Raw genomic sequence first — 17,084 nt, 5'->3', positions numbered from 1 at the left:
CTTAATTCTAAAAAGTAATAAGGATTTCCTGACATTAAAACCTAAGGGGAAAAAACCTTAAGGAAATAAGGATTAAATAAAATATTTTACGCATCAATGAGGAAAGTTAATGCACTTTTTAACATGATTACTATGATTTCCCATCTATGTCCTCTTTAATACAACACCATAGTGATATTTCTACAGCAAAACCTGTCATACCTTCAAAACCTTCAGTACCTTTCCACTGCCTACTGGTAAGCATAAACTCTTAACATGCCCTATGAAGCCATGCATAACTTTCTCCTACTCATCACTTTAGTTTTATCATCATCATCATGCTGGGTACTAGTCACAGAGAATGACTATTTCATAAATACTCTGTATAACTCTGTTCCTTCTAACTTAAATGCCACTATTTTGCAGTCTCTACTATACTTATCTATAGATTTCATCATTAAGCTATAATCTTTATGAAGGTAAATACTAAATTTCTTGTTATATCACTTTCAACAGGTAAAGTATCTATCAATAGTTAAGTATTGTGTTAATATTTACTAAAAGAATGAATACAAATACTTTTTATATTATCTGTATCATTTCATATATCTTAGAACTTGATAGAAAAGCTATTTTTATATATAACATTGCCATATATTTCTTTAATATATAATTTCAATGATAAAATAAAATAACCATAAGTTAATAAATAACAAAACCAGATTTTTTTTTTTTACTGTTCTGAGGTAGAATTTCATCCTGTGGTTTAGACTGGTTTGAACTCACAATGGGAGCAAGTAGTAGGATTAGAGGCATGAGTTACCACCATGCCTAGCTTAGTACCACAAATTGTCTAAGCTAGTCAAATTATTGTTTTGTCAAATAATCTACCTAAAAACTTATTTTCTACTGTTTTTACTACAATAAAATTCCTTCCTTCCCTCTACCACATGCAGATCAGAACTCACTTGCCATGTGAGTAAGTTAGTTTATTATTTTCAGAAGGTATCTTAGCCAGAATCTGCTCTGTCACCTCCAGGAAGTTTCCTCCACACCAAGCATGTTTGGCAAGGATAGTGGTTCCCCTGGCAACAACAGCAAAAAGAATGGCCATGACTTCAATCTATTAAAAGTAAAAAAAGGACACAGATTTAGAATATTACTTAGGTGTTGGCAGAAGGTTTCTGTCCCACCCAGTCCCACAGCCATTCAGTCCCAAAGAAATACACAGAGGTCTACATTAATTATAAACTCTTTGGCCTATTAGCTCAGGCTTTCTTATTAACTAACTCTTACATCTTACATTAACCCATAATTCTTGTCTGTGTCAGCCACATGGCTTGGTACCTTTATCAGTGAGGCATTCTCATTTTGATTCCTTTGCGTCTCGGTGATGACTTGAGACTGAGCCTTTCTTCTTTCCAGAATTCTCCTGTTCTGATTGCCACAACTATACTTCCTACCTGGCTACTGGCCAATCAACATTTTATTAAACTAATACAAGTAACAAATCTTTACAGGGTACAAGATCATTATCCCACAGCACTAAGGCATAAGCTTTCAAAACTAAACTTATCATTTATCTACATCCATCTACAGATAGTACTGAACAAGCCACTATAGTATAAAAATCAATGAAAGTTAATAGGAACTGGGACACAGCTCAGTGGTATAAAATATGCTTAGTATGCCTGTAACCCTGGGCTTGATCCTCAGCAATAAGAAAAAAGAGAGAGAACAACCTTAAGGTTTTCTACAAGCTTATGACTTATACTGCTTATAGTTATGTATGGTGCATACACAGGCTGTATTTATAAATTATATAGCAGAAACTTGATGCTGTTTTGAAAAGTAATGGTAATAGACAGCAAAGTGACATGATGTCCATGTCATCACAGTTTAATGAAGTAATCTCATCCTGAAAATTTATCTTAGGGAAATAGTTTAGCAGAAACTAGATTCTAGATTAACAATGATAACAACAACCCATATTTATTGAGTATTCACCTTGGAACAGATATCAGCTCATTTAATTTGCATAACTCAATGGGATTATATACAGTTATGATGCTATTATAGATAAGGAAACTGAGGCATTGACACCATAACTATTTCTCTCAAGATTACAAGGCTACAGTGATAGGATGACTTAAACCCAGACACTGTGATTCTAGAACCCACATGGCTGTATATAGCCAATAATATGTACATTATATAATTTATGACTATATGAGAATTACCTCTAATAGAAAAGCATTATTCATAAAAGCAACCAAATGAAATTAACACAAACCTTCCACAAAAGAAAAATGATTTTATAATTTATGGTAGGACTTTCATAAACAAACTATCACCAAAACAATATGGCATGAGTTCAAAATAACTTTCCTGATATTTGGATATGAATATGCTCATTTTTCTTCCTACATTAGGCCAGATTTCTCTGTTTCATGGTTTAAGCTATAAAAATTAAAATTAACCCTTCAAAGTAATATAATTTAACACGACTATTTTTACCAAGTGTATCAGTGGTTCTCAAACTATAATGAGACTATAAATCATGTTGGGTAGCAGAATGAATGACTTGACATAATCTCTTAAAATCTGATTTTTAAGTCAGAGGTTAGATTCTGAAAAATGTAGTTAAATAATCTGGCCTAGAAGAAAATAATTAACATAGCCATACTTCAGTACATAAAGAAGAAAACTATGAACTACTTAGGGTCAGGGAATCTGCGGAGCACTGATTAGAATCTCAGCACTGAAGGACAATCCACAGAGCAAAAGGTATTCATTCATCTATCTTTTAAGCTGAACTTCTAGTAGAATCTCATGTTCATTCCTAATGCCTAAACAAATTTGTTCCCTAGAGTTATGTCTTTAGCAGTCTTCTTTCCAGACTCCTCTGAACAAATATGTAGGAAGTTACACTTTCCAAACCGTCTCATACTTTTATCTCCCTTGATCTAAAAGCCTCCCTTGACCATGTATCACCACTCTGCATTTATCATTCTATTTCTCAGACTTTTGGCTATATATTCTTTGTTTCTCTACATCCTTTTCACTCAACTTACTATACTCTGGCTTTTGCCCTTAAAAATCCAAAATATAATAATTCCTAAAATCACAAACAGCCTCCTTCTATGCTATAAAATAATAATCATTTTTCTATATTCACCTTAATTCATTTCTCAAGAACTACCAACATGCTAACTGATTGTCATTCTTGAAACTTTCCTAAGTATTTGACTTCTCTGGCTTTCTTCTTGGTGACTTTTTCAACCCCTAACTCACCACTAAATGGTGAATTCCTTAAGGGGCTGATTCTATACCCTTTTATCAAAGATGAGTTCATGTGAATTTGACATTTAAAATATAATTCATAAAAGATAGAAACAATAGGGTCAATGAAAAACACAAGACATAACCAACAATTAAAGGAAATATAAGAGTAGAGACCCACAAAAAAAAAAAAAACTCAAGAGAACCAAGTGGGTAAATGTGTCCAAAAGGGAAAGAAAAAATGAAAAGGAACAAGTTTTAGTGGTTGGATGTATTGCCTCATACAAAGAATGAAGACTAGAAAATATTGACTTCAATTTCAAAAGGAAGGAAGCTAGGGTCAAAGAGACAAATAGTTGAACAAATGAAAGCACAGAGATACAGAGATAAGAATTCATATGGTATTCAGACAGAGAGATGAAAGTGGCAGCTTTGGTCACTCTGCAACTTCAAGAAAAAAAAAAACAAGATTTGAAACAACATAAAAAAGACTAATTATGAACCAAGGGCATGAGGTAACTGTTTAAAATGCTTAAATAATCTTACATTATATTAGGAAATGGGGTAATTTGCTCTAAGTCCTACTATTATTCCATGCTATGTTAGTTATACTTTACAGAGAACACTGAATTTCGTTCTAGGTATCTCGACTGTACAGAAGGGAGAGACTACATGTGAGAAATTTGGAGATTATGTTATAAAGGGGATGGCGTAAAAAACTAAAGATAGTTTAAAAAGAAAAGGAATGTAAAACATCTTTTAGGTTTATATAAAGTGTATATGTATTGGAATAAAGAGCACACTTTTGAGAGTAAAACTGGGAATAATGAATATAAGCTACAGAGAAGTAGTGCAATAAATAGTATAAAATAGAAATTTTTCCCACAATAAAAGTAGTTCCAAATTAAAATTTAAACTGTTAAACATTGCATATATACCAACAAAAACCTTATTTTCTTTCCAGATGTCACTAATAGGAATTTTTAAAATGATGTCATATATTACTAAAAAAACTTCACGTACAGTCAAATCTTGCCCAACCACATTATAACTCTTTTGCAATTGAATGTGTTAACATATTGATGAGTGTTGAGATAACAGAAACAACATAGCAGAAAGAACACTCACTGTATTTGAAATAAGGAAACCTAGCTTTACTAATTATAAGCACTATGTGACTATTTAACAAACCAAGAAATGCTGTATAAAGTAGCATTCAGAAAGAAAAGCATCAAATAAGCCAGATAGAGAGGCAAAATAATAGAAATACCAGATTTTCCTCAGTGCTGCTTCTCCTAATTTTCTTAGACATTTATCACTTAGGCCAATAGCCATTATCCCAATTCTACTTACATCTTGCTAAAAATTCTAAATTAGTTTTCTGTGGCAGTCATAAAAATTATCAAAAACCAGGTGGATTACCACTGACAAAAATTTATCACCTCAAAGCTTAAAAGGCCAGAGGGTGAAAATCAAGACATTGGTAGGACCATGCTCCCTACAAAATCTGTAGGGAAGAATCTTTAGGTTCTTCTAGTTTCTAGCAATTTGCTAGCATTCTTCTTTGGCTTGCAGTTGTAACACTTTAATCTTTGCCAATCTAGTCACATAGTGCTCTCTTGTCTTCAGATAACATTGTTTCTGTGTTCCTTCTATCCTTTGAGACCAATCATATTAGTCAAGTGTCTACTATACTCCAACATGGCATCTTTATTTACAAAATCCTATATGCAGTAAGGTACCATGCACAGGTGTCAAAAGTCAGGACTTCAACATAGCTTTATGGAAGACACAATTAACAGTACTCTGTGTTCTCAAATCAATCCTATTCTCCATTTTCCATATAATTTACATTCTTCCAAATTGCCTCTTCTACTTCTAAAACCAACTACCTCATCGTTTTCCTCAGTGATTTTAGAGACCTGTCCTTATAGCTATGAGGCAATCTACTATAGTTTGGACTTAGAAAAGTATGTTGTAGCTGGATGTGGTTGTGCATACCTCTGATCGTAGCACCTGGGAAGTAGAGGTAGGACTATCAAGAAGAGTTCAGGGTAAGTCTGAGCAATATAGTGAGTTCAAGGCCAGCCTGGATGTGACAGTCAAAGCAGTAGATAACGGAGTTATGAAACTGACATAAAAAGGACTCCTATACTATAAAGGGAATCATAATACAGAGCGAGACAGACATAAATAAATACAATAAGATGTAGAAAATGAATAACCTAAGAATAACCACAATTGTTTAAACTGTTCAAAACAAGATTATGTAATTATGTGATTCTAATCTGACAAAGAATGACTAGTTACAAATCTATGTATCAGCATTTTCCTCATATACTGTTAACATTTTTTCCTTAAAAGAGAGGTCAAAGTGCTTGTTTTACCTTATCTATCCAATTCTCAGAAAATCCTTGCACAGAATATTTATTGAACAGTTAAGTCAACACTGGGTGTACTTAAAATATTCCAACTAATAGATAACTTTATATTCTATAGAAACAGGCAAGAAGAGTAATATTTTTTTACTACCAAACTCCCTCCGTAATTCAGGTAGACAGTTTGTTGATAGTAATCCAGTCACCAACTCTTCAGTATGAGACATAGCAAGAAATAAGTCAATGGCAGATAAACCACAAGTTGTTGTATATTGCAATTTGTAGGATAACCTTGCAACAGATAGCAAAGAAAGAACACTGTCAAGCTAGACAACTAAAAAGAAGGGGTGTTTACAAAAAGTCAAGTTACAGATAAAGATTACTCCTGTTGCTATCACAACTATTTTTTCTCGAAAATGATTTGAAGTCCAACTCAATCCCTATCACTTTCTCAGGATAGAATTTTATTCTGTCAAGCCAACTACCTTTAAAGTTTTACATTTATCCACACACACGACCATATTGATTTACTATTCCTACTTATCCCTGTTCCCCAAACATGCAAGTTCCTATAGTAGTCACCTCCTATGTCTTGTTTACTACCATGCATCCCATGCACTTAAAGGAGTATTTAATATGTATTCACCCTTTAATAAATATATGTTAAATACACTGCTTCAAGACATAGCTATTCAAAGGAAAAGAATTTTCAAAAGAAAATGGTGATATATGCCATAGTGTGATTAATAAAATCCCAAGAAAAAGACTTGATAATTCATTGGTTATGAGAGTCAGAGTCATAGTAACCAACGAGTCAAGTACATGATCAATTTGGTAAATACTGGCCATCAGTAAAAATAACAGTAATACGCTCAAACAATAGTTTTCAGTGGGGATCTACTGCCTACTGGAAACGAGAAAGTGCAATGTCAATACCGTTACGAGTGTATGGGGGTTAGGGGGATGCTAGGAACTCACAAGGAAGCATGAATAGGAGAAAAACACGGAGCAGAAAGTGATGTCGGTGAACATGGGTGAAAGAGTTTTTTTTTTTTTGACTATAGAAAAGTCTGCAGAACGCGAATTGAGAGAGACTTAATATTTTCCACCCTGTAATTACAACTTAAATGACGCGTTCTGACACTAACCTGAGACCTCTTCAGCAGTGTAAAACATACTTTGCCCAAACTGGACCTGCTCAACAATTAGAACTGAAGACAACAGAAAAATTCAAGTCACACTTGCCCTGCCTTTTGCTCCAATCTAGCACCTTTTAGTTTACACCACCCCCTCCGCTCTCTCTCCGAAGTGTGTCCTCACCTCCCGCAAAAATGTCCTACTCCATTTACCTGTCCGGGTACCCTCTAGCGGGAACTCGGCCTCCTGGCCAAGGGGAGCAGGTCTTCCCAGTGTCGCCCACTGCCGGAAACGAAAGAAGGACAGGACCTGACGCCCCAAGCTTCCGTGTAAAGGGCCCCGCCTACGCGTGGCCTCCTGGGAACCTGATCTCTCCTCCAATGGGAGCAAGCTAGAGGGCGGGATCTGAGACGTTTCCTACCCTCCGCATTTCCCAGGACTTATACTGCACTCTGGGAGTGGTAGTTCCGACTACGATGTCGTCACGTCTGCCCTAGGTAGGCTCAACAGCTGGTAAACATCTAACGCTGTACTATATAATCCCAGAAAACGAGAGGATGCAAGACAACACAAGTAATCTGTTAGTATAATCAGCAGGATAAATGAGGAGTTGAACTTCCCCCACCATCTCCCAACTGAGTCTCAGGAGTTAAAGTCGCCTGTTATAGACAAAACAGAATTCCTCTGGCAGGCACCCCTTTTGCCTTAGCTATGAAAAAAAGATGTAGTAGGATCAAAACTGCACGTATGGGCTTTGTAGGAGCCTAGGCAGTTTGGATGCTCACCTTACTAGACCTGGAAGGAGGTGGGAGGTCCTTGGACTTCCCATAAGGCAGGGAACCCGGACTGCTCTTTGGGCTGACGAGGGAGGGGGACTTGATTGGGGGAGGGGGAGGGAAATGGGAGACGGTGGAGGGGAGGAGGCAGAAATCTTTAATAAATAAATTTTTTAAAAAAAGAAAAAAAGATGTAGCTTTCTTGTGTTCTTTACCAATCATTTTTCCCATACTTTGGCAGCAAAAATAACAGCAGTAGCAGCAGCAGCAGCAGCAGATAGTTTCCTGTGATTTGAATATACTATGCTATATCCTTTTTCTCCTTTGATGAACTCGTCTTACTCATCACCACCACCACCTCTGCCACTGCCCCGACAAGGTCCCTGCTTCCTGACTCTTTATTACCATCATTTAGAGACCAAAAAGCACCCCTTTCAACCCCACACTTCCAACCTCCTCATCACACACAGACTTGAATGATCATTCTCCATCTCTCCATTTCATACAAAGATCTCAACAATGTTACTAAGTACTTTTCAGCCTTAGCTATAATTCAACTCTGCAAGACACATACTCTGAATATTCTCTCCTTTAACCCCCTTTTTTTTCTAAAATCTATTCTTTCAAAGATACTACATTCACCAGGTTTGCTTCCCACCTCTATGCCAGCTCATTTACTTTTGGAGTGTACACGTTGCATAGGCCTATGCTCTGCACTTTGTTTCCTTATCCTTCACACACTTCTTGTTGTTATCAGCTATCCCCATTACACTGTCATTCATATCTTGATGATTCTCATGTATAATACAGTAAGCCCAGACAATACTCCTGAGTCCCGGTATCAACTGGACATCTTGGGTACGTAAAACTTAATAATAGTTCCCAATCTACCTAATAGATTTTACCTCCCCTGTTCCCTAACCTGTTTGTCTCTCTCCTCTAAATCCTATCTCAGTGAATGTCACACTCAGAAATTGGTTGTCAGTGAATGGACAACCAATCAGTTGTTCACTCCAGAATGCTAGGTGTGACTTTGAATGCATATATTTCCTCAAAACTCATAGCTAAATATCAATCCATATTCAACTACTCACTATTTCATTTCACACAACTTTGATTTTCTCATTCTTTTTCAGAGATTGCCAATGATTAGTGAATAATAATTCTAGTCAGGGGATAACATTACCTATAGTATCTCATTGGAAATACAAAGACCCTCCATTATCTAGCTTTTCTTTAGATTTCTCCTTTTATTTTCTTTATTGTACTATGGAGGTGCCCAGCATGCACAAGATCTACACAAGTTTAAATTAGACAAAAATCCCATCACTAGTAAGGGAGAGTGTATACAAAGTCCCACCTCTAATAAAAAAGCTATTTGCAATTTATACATACTTGGAAAAAATCAGTTTTCTCTAATCAAGTCTTACTGATTATATCAACCATACTTCAGGCTAAAGGTAAAGGGTCTGGAAGCACCCCCATAGAGTTACTGGTGTGCATCTACATTGAAGAGACTAAAGAAGTTGGAATCTAATTTCCACAATTACTACTCAATAAAAATGAAGCAAAATGAGACAGCACACAAGAAATGTTTTTGCATTTTCTATATTAGTTTTGGAAAGGGAAGAGTGAATATAGCGTGAGGAAAGAGTATTTGGATAAAAATATAGCAACAAAAATTCAACAGTTTTATTTAAAATTTTTCAAATTATATACTTTTTATATGAAAGGATGAAGCAGTGCATTTTGGATTCAGAAGAGGGAGGACTCTTTCTATCCACCATCTGTGTGTGTGTGTGTGTGTTATATTAGTTTTATATAAATTTTTGTTTTTTTTTACTTCACTGAATAAATGGAATCAATTTTTTTGTAATTATGATTGTAGTAGCTCTGTCTATAAGTATTAGGAATGTGAGTTCTATTAACTTAAGGATGAGTAATGGACTCGCTGATATTTTCCTAAAAACTTGTGATGTTAATAAAATGAACATAAATAGGTAAATTGGATTTTCTGTGTACATACTGATTTTCTTGAAAGAAGACCACCAATTTTGAAGTTACATAATAAGAAACAGTTCTTCAAAAACAATGCTTGTTTTTAAAACAATGTTTCAGTTACCAGTGACCTTGAATAAATATGTTAGCATGTACATTTGTTGAACATATGTTCTCTTCATTGCCCACGGCTTATGTAATCATTAGCAAACTATTAGATGTAAAGAATTAGGAATGCCCAGAGTAAAAATTAGATCAATAGGTCATTTGTATCATAATCAGTCACTAAATATTGATCTTGCAGACAATAGTCTTTTCTATACTACATTTTTATAATAATCATATCTTGAAGGTTTTTTTTTTGGTTTTTCAAGACAGGGTTTTTTTGTAGCTTTGGAGCCTGTTCTGAACTAACTCTTGTAGTCCAGGTTGGCCTCGAACTCACAGGGAGTTTTACATGTAACTTTTCCAGAAACATAACACATCAAAGTACTTAACATATATACACAAATGAGGACTCACCATGGCAAGCAGGGAAGCTTTATGAATTGACACAGTGAAAATTATAGGAAAGAGTTTTGTGAGGAAAGACTTTAGAATCCTCAGTGAACCAACTAAACTTCAGGCCATATTCAAGAAAAAAAGATCAGAGGCACTTGGGATTAAGACAATCTGTCCTATTTCCAATCAATGTATGTTACATGACTCACATTCCTACCATATGATATTCAGATTGTCTTGTTTTTTTTACTGTTCCATTCTAACCATTGTGTGAGATGATAAATGTAGCTAATGCCCAAGCAACGTCTATCCTATATTTTGCTTGCAAGAAATACTTGAATAAATGAGTGTGATATTGACTACTGTCATGTTCCAGACCTTTCCTGTTCTTCACTCTTATTGAATGTATTGTCTAATAGTGGAAGAGCAATGCTAAGGAAATAAGGGTATTCTTTCAAATTGGTACTTTTTTAAGTAATAGTTTCTGTCACTAATAGTCACTCACCTTCCCTGAAATTCAGTTGAAAAACAATGGTTTGACCCTTGTAGATTAAAACTAGAAAGGATGAGATGGAACAAGACATTCACTTTTTAAAATGCACATTTCTGGCACATAGCCAGAACTTTTTAGGTAGGAGCAATTTTGATCTCAAGCTTTTTTGATTTAAGAAGTCTCAAGTTCAAGTTTCAGTAAAGGTACTATATAAGTTTTGTGTTTAAAAGCAGGCCAGGTGTGGTGGAGAACACCTTTGTTCACAGTACTCAAGAGGCAGAGACAAGCAGATATCTATGTCATTTGCTAAATTGATTGAGCTCCCACAATATTTCACCTTTTTTTTCTAATTAAGAAGGTTCTGATCCTAACATAAAACTACACACAATAAAAACAACTACCAAGTATTGTCCAGAAGATAAAAAAGGTAATAGCACAAACAAAAATGAAACTAAAAACAAGAACACCATCAAGCAAGAAACACATTTTAAATGTGCAGATCATAGGAAATTGGAAAATTTCAGAGATTACTCCAATAGCTGTTCTTTTTTTTTAAGTATGTGTGTTTGTTTTTTATTAATTAATTAATTTATTTATTTTATACAATATTCTGTCTGTGTGTATGCCTACAGGCCAGAAGAGGGCACCAGACCCCATTACAGATGGTTGTGAGCCACCATGTGGTTGCTGGGAATTGAACTCAGGACCCTTGGAAGAGTAGGCAATGCTCTTAACCTCTGAGCCATATCTCCAGCCTTTCCAATAGCTGTTCTATGTGGAAGAGTCTTAAGTCTTGTACCTAATATGCCCTCAGCTAAGATATGAGATGACTGTAGTTTTAACTATCCAGTCTTCAACCCCATCAAAGATCTGAGAAAGAAAATGATATTACCTGAGTAAGAAGGAAGGGCAAGCAAGTGACTTCTAAAAGACGCAAGAAATGACAGAAACCACTGGCATTTTGGACAGTCAGCCAAAGTTTCTCTGTAACGTTGGGACATCCAATTTTGACTATAGGCCTAGATTATCTGACAGATCACTTTCAGAAGCAGGAAAATTTGAAAGACTGTCCTACCCTGTCTTGGCAAGATTAAGCAGTCACTTTTCCTTGTATTCTGTTTGTCCAGATTTGACAGCATGCCTACTGTCAGCAGTAGATGCAAGCACAGTTCTTTGCCTAATAGGCCAATTTCACCAGGAAGAAAACAGACTCCATATGGAGTGTCCTCTGTGTTCATCATCCTCGCAGGAGTAGATTGGTGCTTCCAGAAGCAGTTTTCTCCCATGTTAACAGAATTCTAAGTTATTAAAACATTTGAATGCCATATTCTGTAGGTCTTTGAAGTGTTTGAAAATTACCTATCCCTTATAGGTTTTCTAGATACACATATCTTTGTGTATCTAGAAAACCTAACTAACATAAGTATGACAAATATGGGCGACTATTAACCTGTAATTATTAATAACCAATATAGCTTAAAGACTAAAGCTTCAAATTATAAAAATAAATGATCTGTAAACAGATGTACAATATAAAGACAATGACCTCGAAATTGTAACAATATACAAAAATATCTTAATTGATGCAGAAATGTATAGTGTAATATATAAAAAAATCCTTATTTTGCATCAATATACAAAACATCCTAAACAGAAGTAGAAACATACATACAGAATGATAAAATTAATTTTATATTTGTGACAATATACAAAAATATTTTAAACAGAAATAGATGCATGTGCAGAATATAGCAAATATAATTTTGAATTTGTATTAATATACAAATTACCTTAAACAGGTATAGAAAAATAATTTTACTTCTGTACCAATATACAAGAATCCATACCAATCCAAATTATCTAAAACTGATTATTGCTATTTTATTTTACAAGGAAATACAATAATCTACCTAATTATTCTATCTTAACTATACCCCATTTTTCTATTTTAAATAAGATTAATCTTTATTGCTCTGCCCCAACCCTATAACAGCTTATAAACAACCCCCTACAGATGACAATTATTCATAATCTTGAGAAAAATAAAAAAAATCCATCCCACATATTGGAAGAGAGGATGCCATGTTCTTGGAATTGATTCCTGATGTCTAGGGGGTAACAGTATCTCTATGGATTCCTGTAAAAACTAAAACAATGGTTAAGTCTCATGAGGACTAGCTGTAACATATGTAGCCAGTCTCAGAGTAATGGGTAAGGCTTATCTGAAGTTTTGGCTAGAGTTGTGTAAAAAGGTGAACCCTATCAACTAGCCAACTTGGAATTGTCCTGAGCAGTTTGTGGTCCAAAACTGATTTTTGTGTGGTGTTTATTGGCTCAATGGCATTATATATACCAGGTAGATTCTTTGTTGTGGGGTCCCATCATCTTTCTGGAGACGTCAGAGATCACTGTTAGGAAAATTTATTGTTCACTGTGGAAAATTTAAACATTATTAATATCAAAGCAGAAAGTTTAAATTTTAAGATAGCAATATATCTAAAGAAAGTTTCTAAAAGAGTCAAAAATAAGTATGTGGAGAAAGAGATTTAGGACAATAATTCCTAGATTTTGGTTTTTCTTCTGTCTGTACCAGGTGGCTCTTCTGTTATGAGAAAAAGACTCTGAATTTTTCTTTTAACAACCTGTTTGGATTTAGAGAAGAAAAGATCTACACTCTAACTCTAAAGCCAGATTTAATTTTTAATTGAGTTGGGACTTCAACCTTTTCAAGAAATTTAAGAGATATTAATTTTTAGGTTGTGAGATTTTAACCTATAGGGAATATTGATGCCACTAGGTCAGATTTGTCTTTGCTTGGCAATAGATTTCCTTTCTTCTTTAGATGTCCAAGGTCTTTTGACTTCTTGAAGATGGGTATTTCTATTTAGCTGTAAAGACAAAACAACAACAACAACAACCAAGCAAACAAAACAAAAACCCCAAAAAACCAGAACCCTGTCCCCAACCCTTATGGGGTGAGTTTTCTTTTTGACATGTTGAATTGCCCAAATGTCATTTGCTAGATGGATTGAACTCCCACACCAGAGAAATGTAATTAATTAAAACTCAAAACATTTATCGGCCCTATTATTCTGTTATATTATCTCTTTGTTCTGAAATAATTGTATTCAGAATATCCACTTATTTATTTATTTATTTATTTATTTATTTATTTATTTATTTATTTATTCGTCTTTACTCCATATCATTTACAACTTTGTTCTTACCAGTTTATCAAAACTGACCTTCTACAGATCAACAATAATACCAAAGGATACCTGTATTATTAAATTCAATAACAGATAATATTGTCCTTTATTACTTACTTTGAAAGGTAATTTTCTTGAAATATAATTTTACAGAAAATGAAACGAACTCATTTTAAGTTCGAAATTTTCTAATTTTGAATAGGTAATCATTATCAGAATTGAGAATGACAATGATTAATCATCAATTATCACACAAAGTTTCCTCCTGCCTATTCACAATCAATACCACAAATATCTCTCTTTGGTCAGAAGCAACCTTTGTTATCTTTCTGTCACCATTGCTCAGTCTTTTGTATAATTTAATATTCATAAATTCACATAGTATATACATTATTCTCTCTATATTTTCTGACATAGTCTAATTATTTTTAAATATGCAAAATTATAGTGTATAACAATAACATGTCCCTTTATTTCTGAGTAGTTCTCAATTTTTAGATGTATGAGTATGAGTTTGCTTATTCAGTCATCTTTTTAAAAATTATTTCTTTAAGATTATGATATAATTACATAATTTCCCCCTTATAGTTCTTCCGTCCAAACACTCTCATATAACTTCCTTGTTTTCTTTCAAATTCATGGCCTCTCTTTTGATTAATTGTTGTTGCATACATATATGTGTATTATATATATTAACAAATGTATTTAATATGTATTCATATCCGGGTCTTTGATTTGATTTCATTGGTCAATGTCTCTGTTTTTATGCCAGTAACAAGCTGTTTTCATTACTATAGCTCTGTAATAGAGTTTGAAGTCAGGGATGGTAATGCCTCCAGAAGGTCCTTTATTGTATAGGATTGTTTTGGCTATCCTGGGTTTTATTGTTTTTCCATATAAAGTTGATTATTGTTCTCTCAAGATCTGTGAAGAATTTTGTTGGGATTTTGATAGGGATTGCATTGAATTTATAGATTGCTTTTGGTAGAACTGCCATTTTTAATATGTTGATCCTACCCATCCAAGTGCATGGGAAGTCTTTCCATTTTTTAGTGTCCTCTTCAATTTCTTTCTTCAAAGACTTAAAGTTCTTGTCAAATAGATCTTTCACTTCCTTGTTAGTGTAACCCCAAGACACCTTATGCTATTTGTGGCTATCGCGAAAGGTGAAGTTTCTCTGATTTCCCCCTCTGCTTCTCCATACTTTGTGTATAGAAGGGCTACTGATTTTTTTGAGTTGATCTTGTATCGTGCCACATCACGGAAGGTATTTATCAGCTGTAGGAGTTCTTTGGAAGAGTTTTTTGGACTCTTCAGCAAAAAAATGGACTGAGCTCCCAAGGTCCAGTTGAAGAGCAGAAGGAGGGAGAAGATGAGCAAGGAAGTCTGGACTGCGAGGGGTGTGTCCACCCACTGAGACAGTGTGCCTGATCTAATGGGAGCTCACTAAATCCAGCTGGACTGGGACTGAATGAGCATGTGATCAAAACAGACTCTCAGAATGTGGCTGACAATGGCGGCTGACTGAGAAGCCATTGATAAAGGCACTGGGATGTTGCAGGAGGTCCTTCCGCTCCTCCAGCCAATAGCTGCTGAGATACCAGCCCATTGGGGTGTTGTCTCTCTCCCTTTAAAAAAGTGGCCATTTCCCTTCTCACTCTCTCTTACTTCCTGCTCTGTTTCTGGCAACTAGACTCCCTTCCTGATTACGCAGAGGGCTGTTGTCTGGGACGGTGATCTGTAAGTTTTTTCCCCTTTAAATAAATAACCATTCTATTGATCATAATTCTAAACTGGTGTGAGATTGTTTTTGACTTACGCCTTCGCCTTCACTGGGACTTGTTTCTACTGCATGTACTGGCTTTTTGGGACCCTAGTCTATTTGGATGCAAAGCTTCCTAGGCCTGGATGTAAGGGGGAGGGCTTTGGACTTCCCACAGGGCAGGGTTCCCTCCCCAATCAAGGAGGTAGGGGGAGGAAGGAGGGGGAGTGGGGGAGCGGGAGGGAATTGAGAGGAGGGGAGGAAGTGTAAATATTTTAATGGAAAAATAAATAAATAAATAAAAATTTAAAAATATATATTCATGTACATTATTAAATGCATAACACAACTTGTTGAGTCTGTATAATGTTAATTGTACATTTGTGCTTTCAGGGCTGATTATTTGCAATTGCATAACATAATTGTTGTGATGTTCTTCCCTGGGAAAGACTATTTCTCCCATTCTTAGCATTCCTTAGTTGTCTATAGATTTTTGTGTAGTGTTGAGGCCTTGCGAACTTCCACATCCATGTTTTAATGGACATTTGAGTTTTGTAGTGCTTGAGGTTTTCAATGAAGTAATATGAGCATGGGGTTGGTTCTGATGTTTCATAAATGTCCTTGGGAATTAGTTTTTATTTCTCTTGATCAAACATCTATAAGAGGAATTTCTGGTTATACATAATCAGTATAAGATTAACTTCTAAGTAATTGCCACACCTTTTCTTAAAGTGGTTATAGCATTTAATATTTTGACTGGTAGTGCAATTACTCTAAGTCCTCACTAACATCTTGAATAATCAATTATTTTTAATTTTAGTCATTCTAATAGGCTAATTGCAAGATTTTTTTAATTTGTGTGTGTTTGTCTGTGTGCCACACTGTATGTGTATATGCAGTCAAAGGACAACAATCAGGAGTTGGTTCTTCCCTTCTACTATGTGGGTTCTAGGGATAAAATTCTGATTGTCAGGATTGGTAACAAGTACATTTGATGACTGAACCATATTGCCAGCTCCTAATTGTGGTTTTAATTGCATTTTAAATGTAATGATATTGGGTATATTTTTATGTTCATATATGACATTTGTATATGTTTGTTTGGAGAAAGCATCTACTTATATATTTGCATTTAACTGGGTTTTGTCTTATTTAATTGTAATAATTGTTTATATATTCTACATATTATTTTTTGGTATTCTGAATACTTTCTCCTGAGTTTACAACTTGCCTCATTTTTTCTAGAGAAAAATTTAAAATTATTTTAGATTAACTTATAGATTGAGCACCAAGAATTTTATAAGGGTCTTGATTAGCTTCTTTTGAAGATCCTAGGGAAGGATCTGTTCTAGAAGTCTTTCCTAGGTATTTCTTGGCCTGTAGATGGCCACCTTCTCCCTGTGTCTTTTTATATTGTCTTCTCTGCATGTATGCTTGTATCTAATAGTCTTTTTAAAAGGGCATTCAGAATACTGGATGGCTCTACCCTAATACCTTCATTTAACTTGAGTATCTATTAAAGACTATACTATAAATAAGATAACATCTTTTTGGAGGACATGTATTAAT

The 17,084-nt window shown here is 34.8% G+C and overlaps 1 protein-coding gene across 5 annotated transcripts in view; it reads right to left on the bottom strand.

The window, feature by feature from the left end:
• The window catches only part of Vamp7 (vesicle associated membrane protein 7), a 39,067-nt gene extending 31,932 nt beyond the window's left edge, over positions 1-7,135 (bottom strand). Inside the window, exons 1-3 of one of the 5 annotated variants that reach the window (XM_075957297.1) lie at positions 6,989-7,085; positions 5,263-5,350; positions 948-1,102 (exon numbers count right to left, since the gene is read on the bottom strand). In XM_075957297.1, the coding sequence (XP_075813412.1) occupies positions 948-1,093 (146 nt within the window). In that variant the 5' untranslated portion in view covers positions 1,094-1,102; positions 5,263-5,350; positions 6,989-7,085. Of the gene's footprint in view, positions 1-947; positions 1,103-5,262; positions 5,351-6,988 lie in introns of all 5 variants that reach the window. The other 4 variants (XM_075957296.1, XM_075957298.1, XM_075957299.1 and 1 more) reach the window with 4 other exon arrangements.
• Positions 7,136-17,084: the final 9,949 nt, after the last annotated feature.

This window comes from Microtus pennsylvanicus, chromosome X, assembly GCF_037038515.1.
Source record: "Microtus pennsylvanicus isolate mMicPen1 chromosome X, mMicPen1.hap1, whole genome shotgun sequence".
Taxonomy (NCBI): Eukaryota; Metazoa; Chordata; class Mammalia; order Rodentia; family Cricetidae; genus Microtus; species Microtus pennsylvanicus.
The sequence above is the reverse complement of the archived record's forward strand: the minus strand, read 5'-3'. Positions and strand labels throughout refer to the sequence as shown.